General features: G+C 55.5%; 1 protein-coding gene across 1 annotated transcript in view; it reads right to left on the bottom strand.

Moving 5' to 3' along the window:
- Positions 1-5,713, bottom strand: part of EFCAB6 (EF-hand calcium binding domain 6) — a 152,850-nt gene that overhangs the window by 144,515 nt on the left and 2,622 nt on the right. The window contains exon 2 of the mRNA XM_006775993.2: positions 2,467-2,564. Within this exon, the coding sequence (XP_006776056.2) occupies positions 2,467-2,528 (62 nt within the window). The 5' untranslated portion in view covers positions 2,529-2,564. The remainder of the gene's footprint in view (positions 1-2,466; positions 2,565-5,713) is intronic.

Raw genomic sequence — 5,713 nt, 5'->3', positions numbered from 1 at the left:
AGGAGAAATATGAAAAAGAGAGTGAAAAAAAATAGACCAGTTAGACTCACACGCACACACTGCAAGACACACACACACACACACAATGCAAGACTCACACACACACACACACTGCGACACACACACACTGCAAGACACACACACTGCAAGACACACACACTGCAAGACACACACACACACACACACTGCAAGACTCTCACACACACACACACACACACACCCCACACACAGACTCAGAAATCAAACTCAGAACACAACATGGACCTCAAAGTCAATACGCTTTCATGGAGTAACATCTCCTGTTGTAAGTGATAACTACACAAGCTGTGCTAAAACACAAAAACATGTTTAGGACAATGTTGAAAGGAAGAGGACAGGAAACACTATGAATACAATAAGAATGTCTTTTCACAGGTGGACAGGGTCTAGAAGATGTGACAAGAACAGCCATGTTGGGATAGTGGGGGCATCGGTATTTTTTTTAATCCTCACCCGAGGATATTTTTCCAATGATTTTTAGAGAGTGTGGAAGAGAGGGAACGAGAGAGAGAGAGCAGGAGGGAGGTAGGAGGGGGAGAGAGAGAAAAAAAAGTCAACGTGAGAGACATCAATTGGTTGCCTCCTGCACGTGCCCCCCTAGAGCCCAGAACAGGGAGGAGCCTGCAACTGAGGGATGTGCCCTTGACTGGAATTGAACCCAGGACCCTTGGGTCCGCAAGCTGATGCTCTATCCACTTAGCAACACTGGCCAGGGCAGTCTTTTTTATTTTAAATGCTCTTTAAAGAGTGTATCTCAGCGTGTTCGCTGCAATGTGTTCACAGGCAGCACCTGACTGAAGGGCTCCTGCCTCCTCTCCCTCCCCACCTGTCACTCTCCCACAGCCCCGGGCCCTCCGCCTGGGTCCTGCCTGCCCCTCCCGACTCCTCGCCCCTCCCGACTCCTCTCCCCTTCGCTCCAGGTGTGAACTCGCCTCCTTGGAAAGGCCTCCCTGGTCCCCTTGTCCCCACCCCCCTGTGGAGGTAGCACAGCCCGTCCTCCCCTGCCCTGCATGTGCCACACTGGAAACTATACTCCTCATCTGGGAAATCAGAGCCTTGGTCATAGGCCCCATGAAATAAAATGGTGTTTTTACACCCCTGTCCCGCCGGCCCGGAGTACGCAGCTCATCACTGGCACTCCAAGCGCATTCATCAAACTAATGAGTGAAGGATTTTCACGCCCTGTCATTCAAACGGCGCTCCTCTCCCAACACGCACACGCACACACACACCCTAGATATTGTTCATGGCCATCACTCTCACCATCCAAGGCAAAGTTTCAGTGTCACCCATGATTCTCTTTTGTCCCTACACTGAGCACCGGTGGCCGGCGACAGAAAGGGCTTCTTAGCACGCATGACCTCAGGGTTGTTCGCTAGTGGCCTCCCTATCGCACCACTGATGCCGCGAGAGCAGGGGCCTCACCTGAGGATGACGGTCTACCAGTGGCCGGCAAACTGCGGCTCGGCAAACCGAAGCTCGCGAGCCACATGCGGCTCTTTGGCCCCATGGGCCACGAAGTTTCAATCGCACGTGGTATTTTGTGGAAGAGCCACACTCAAGGGGCCAAAGAGCCGCCAGTGGCTCGCAAGCCGCAGTTTGCCAACCACGGGAATGGATGGGATGCGAGTTTCGAGGGTTGAGTGTTGTGCTCATTTTCTCAGCCTGAATCCCTGCGGCCCCGGAATACAGATCTTAAAGCAAAGCTTACGTGGCTGTTTGCAATGTGCTCCCTCGCATTCAGAAAGGGCCTCGGAAATCACTCCCACCTCCTGTGATGACAGACACGGCATCGGGCCACGGGAAACTAGTCATGTCAGGGAACGGCCGCGCTGGCGGCTGTCAATCCGTTGTGCCCGCCGCAGAAACCGTTTGACTGGCAGCCTTCTGCGATGGCAGGGCTGGAAACCATTCCCTCTGCCAGCTCCGGAGCCGCAGGAGCGACAGGAGCCGGTAGCACATCCTATTTATAGCTCGCCAGGCGGCAGGCGCTCAGGCGGGGGAGGGAGGCTGGGGTTGCAGCCCGCAGTGCGGGAGGCTGCTGCCCCCTAGAGCAGCCCCACGTCCCGCGGAGGAACCACAGCTGCCCGAGGCCATAGCACGGCCACCGCATCCCTCTCTGAGCTCCCCGTGGCTAATGTCTGCGGGCCTGTTGGGCACCAAATTAAGGAATTCAGTCTTCAAACCTATCAGCCGTTGCTTCCTGATATGATAAATACCAGTATGTCAGTCCCCAGACAACTCTGGCACAAAAGCCAGCATTTAGCGCGCTGGCTGCGTGGCGGACTCGAGCCGGGGGTGACAACGGCATCCTGATCACCGGCAGCACTTCCTTCCCAGGCGACACCCGGCACAGCACACACATCGGCGGAGCGACTCGACCCTGAGCCGCCAGCCGACACAGGTGCGGGGGAAGCGGGGTCTCACCTGGCCTTGGTACTGCCTGACTTGGTGCTGTTGACGTTTGTTTTCATGCCATTTCGTTTCATTTCCTTCCAGATAAACTATTTCTGAATTTGTGTATTCTGAAAAATAAGAGAGCAACAGGGTTAGCACAGAATGGCAGACAGATGTCCTTCTTTAGCTTCTCGGGCCACAAGGCCAGAGCCTGTGGGTCTGCAAGGAAATCCAGTGATACCGCCGCCTGCTAAAGGGGTCGAGCCCCCAGGCAGATCCTCCACGTGAACCTCACTCCAGATGTCAGCTTTCCCAGGCGGGGAGCTGATGTCAGAGCTCCTCTTCCCATATCTCCATCACACACACATACACACACACGCCACATACACATACACATACTACACACACACATGCCACGTACACATACTATACACACACACACCACATACACAAACCCTGCATACACACCCCACGCACATCACACATACACAACCACACACACTACACACACTCCTACTGTGGTCCCCTCTATTTTCCTCACATCAGCCAGAATAATCATTTTAAAATGCTGATCTTGTGCCCAGCTAGCATGGCTCAGTGGTTGAGCATTGACCTATGACTCAAGAGGTCACAGTTCAATTCCTGGTCGGGGCACATGCCCAGGTTGTGGGCTCGATCCCCAGTGCGGGGCGTGCAGGAGGCAGCCAATCAATGATTCTCTCTGGTCATTGATGTCTGTCTGTCTCTCTCTCTCTCTCTCTCTCTCTCTCCCCCCCCCTCCCTTTCTTTCTCTGAAATCAATAAAAACACATTATTTAAAAAAAACACAAAACTTGGTTCAATGAATGGTGCATCTTGTGGAAGGTACTGAATTTAGAGGAAAAAAATGCTGATCTCGTGTTACTTCCTCGCTTTACAAATTCCAATTGCTCCCTGTGGCCCTTAGAATAAAGACCAGAGTCCTTACCGGTGTCACAAGGCCTATGGGCGGGCTGGGCCCGCCTCTCCGGCTCTGTCCCTCTCCTGGGCTCTCCATGCGGCGACCGCACTGGACCCTGGCAGTCCCTCCGATGAGGCCTCCCACGGGAAAGCTTTCTTCCCTATGCAGCAGCCACCTGCCCAGACCACTCCTCCTCCTTCCCTCTGTCTCTGGGCCCTTCCTCCTCCCAAAGACCTGCAGGATCTCCTGGAGGGCTCGTTAGGCACCCACGGCTGCCCCTTCTGCCAGGTCCTGGGTGGGGGTGGGGCCCAAGAATCCCCTCGCTGACAGCTCCCAGGTCATGCTGGTGCTGAGAACCCGGCCACGTGTCTCGGTGCAGTCACTTCCTCAGGAGCCTTGACACCCCCACGCTAGGTGGGTCCCACGCCACAGCCCCACGAGGACCGCCGTGGTCCCTGGGAGCCCTCAGCCAGTTGCAGCGATGTGTCTACCTGTGTGAGTATTCAGCCAATGCTTGTCTCCGGCGGGTCCCAGGCAGGGCTCGTGTTCAGCGGAGTTCACCCCCAAAGGAAGGAATGTGTTTGCTTCCACCCCTGCCCCTGGGCCAGTTAGAGCAGCAGCCCCTGCCTCCGGCCTCCCGCCCTCCAAGCAATCAGCACACACCGTCAATTTTACCAGGAAAATACCTCGCCAACGGACTCTGCCCCTCCACCCCATGTCGCTGCTCTGACCCTCACTGGTCTGGATTAAGAAACAGCCCTTCAGTTCCTTCCAGGCCTTCACTCCCCCTCCTACCCCCTCCGGTGCCAGGCTCCATCTCTCTAAAGCACAGACAGTTGTTACTCCTTGGCTTGAGGACACGCAATGCAAAACACACACGTGTTACGTTTTCAGAGAACGATGCACAAAGGGGAACGTGAGAGACTGTGCACGCTGGGCTGCGGCTTACACCCGGTGGTGCTCACTGCACGTTGGCTGTTCTGTGAGACGGTGCCACTGAGGGGAAGGGAGGGCACACTGGGCCTCCGTGCACTAATTCTGCAACATTTTGGGGGGTCTAAATTTTTTTAAGTTAAAAAAAAAATACTCAACACTCTCCAGGGCAGAAGATCATCACATCATTAACAACCTGGCCCCAGGAGACCCCCGAGGCACCCCAGTGCCGCACAGGCCGCACTTCTGCAAACCTCCCAACGCGCCCCGTGGCCCCTCACCTCCCAACGCGCCCTGTGGCCCCTCACCTCCGCGTGTGGCTCACTCTTTTGCTGGGATTCCCTTCCTCTTTTCTGCCTGGCACACTCCCACTCATCTTTCGAGATGGAGAAGGTAGCCCTCCTTGCGGAGGCCCTCCTACCCTTGCCTCCTTAAACGAACCAGCCAGGCCTTTCCAGGGAACGTGGCCTTACAGTTTCGTTCTGCACCCATCACTCCATTACCTTGCTGTGGGGGCGGGGGACACATGTGTGCGGTATTAGCTCCTCCCAGTCCGTCCCCCAGTTCTGCCGCCATTTTCACTTCGGTTCTCTGCTCCCGTGCTCCCCCCTCTGCTGTGTAGCAGCCCCTCCAGCGGAGAATCGGCAGCACCCAGCCTCCTGTTGCAGCGCCTGCTGCACAGCCTGGTGCGCAGTGAGCACTCCATTAACCTCTTCTCGATGGACCAGCGCTCTCAACGCCAAGGACCGCGAGGGCAAGAAGCGTGGGCTACTCTGACCCTTACTTTGGCAGCTGAACAATGTCCTGACCTTGAGCAAGGCCGTGACGCGTCCGGTAGGTCAAGCCTGACTTCCCACCCCCCTCAGCTGAGGCTGCCTAAACAGAGAATTCGAAGGCCTTCACGCACTCAGGACTGCCGCACAGCGTGGGAAAGTGGACGTCCGCCGGGGTTCTAAGACCACTGCCCCCAAAGCAGCACCAGTCAGAGCATCACACACTCCTAACCACAGGCGGGGCTCGGACGGGCGGCCATTTCACCTGTACATGTACTCCCACGCACGTACTGAGGTCCAGCTCCTAACAGATGCTATTTATACCAGAATCGTAACCAACGTGCCATCCATCTGCCTTGGCATCAAGAAAGCGTAATTCCACACCAGAGAGGAAAATGTGTGCGGCCCAGCAGAAGAGGCATCGGCAGCGGAAACTGTTGGAACTGTATTGCGGGGAAATTATCACTTGACTAAATTGGGAAACGTTGCAAGCGACACAGATGATTCTGGCAGTTAAATCCAAATCCTTGAGAAAAATCTTCCCTGTGTCCATTCTGCCATCAAATGGATGGTCTGTTCGGTTCTGGGACACATTCCCTCCTTGGCCCTCCATGTCCTCACGCATCTACGG

This window comes from Myotis davidii, unplaced genomic scaffold (assembly GCF_000327345.1).
Source record: "Myotis davidii unplaced genomic scaffold, ASM32734v1 scaffold428, whole genome shotgun sequence".
In the NCBI taxonomy this organism is placed as follows: Eukaryota; Metazoa; Chordata; class Mammalia; order Chiroptera; family Vespertilionidae; genus Myotis; species Myotis davidii.
This window is presented reverse-complemented; position numbering and strand designations above follow the sequence as displayed.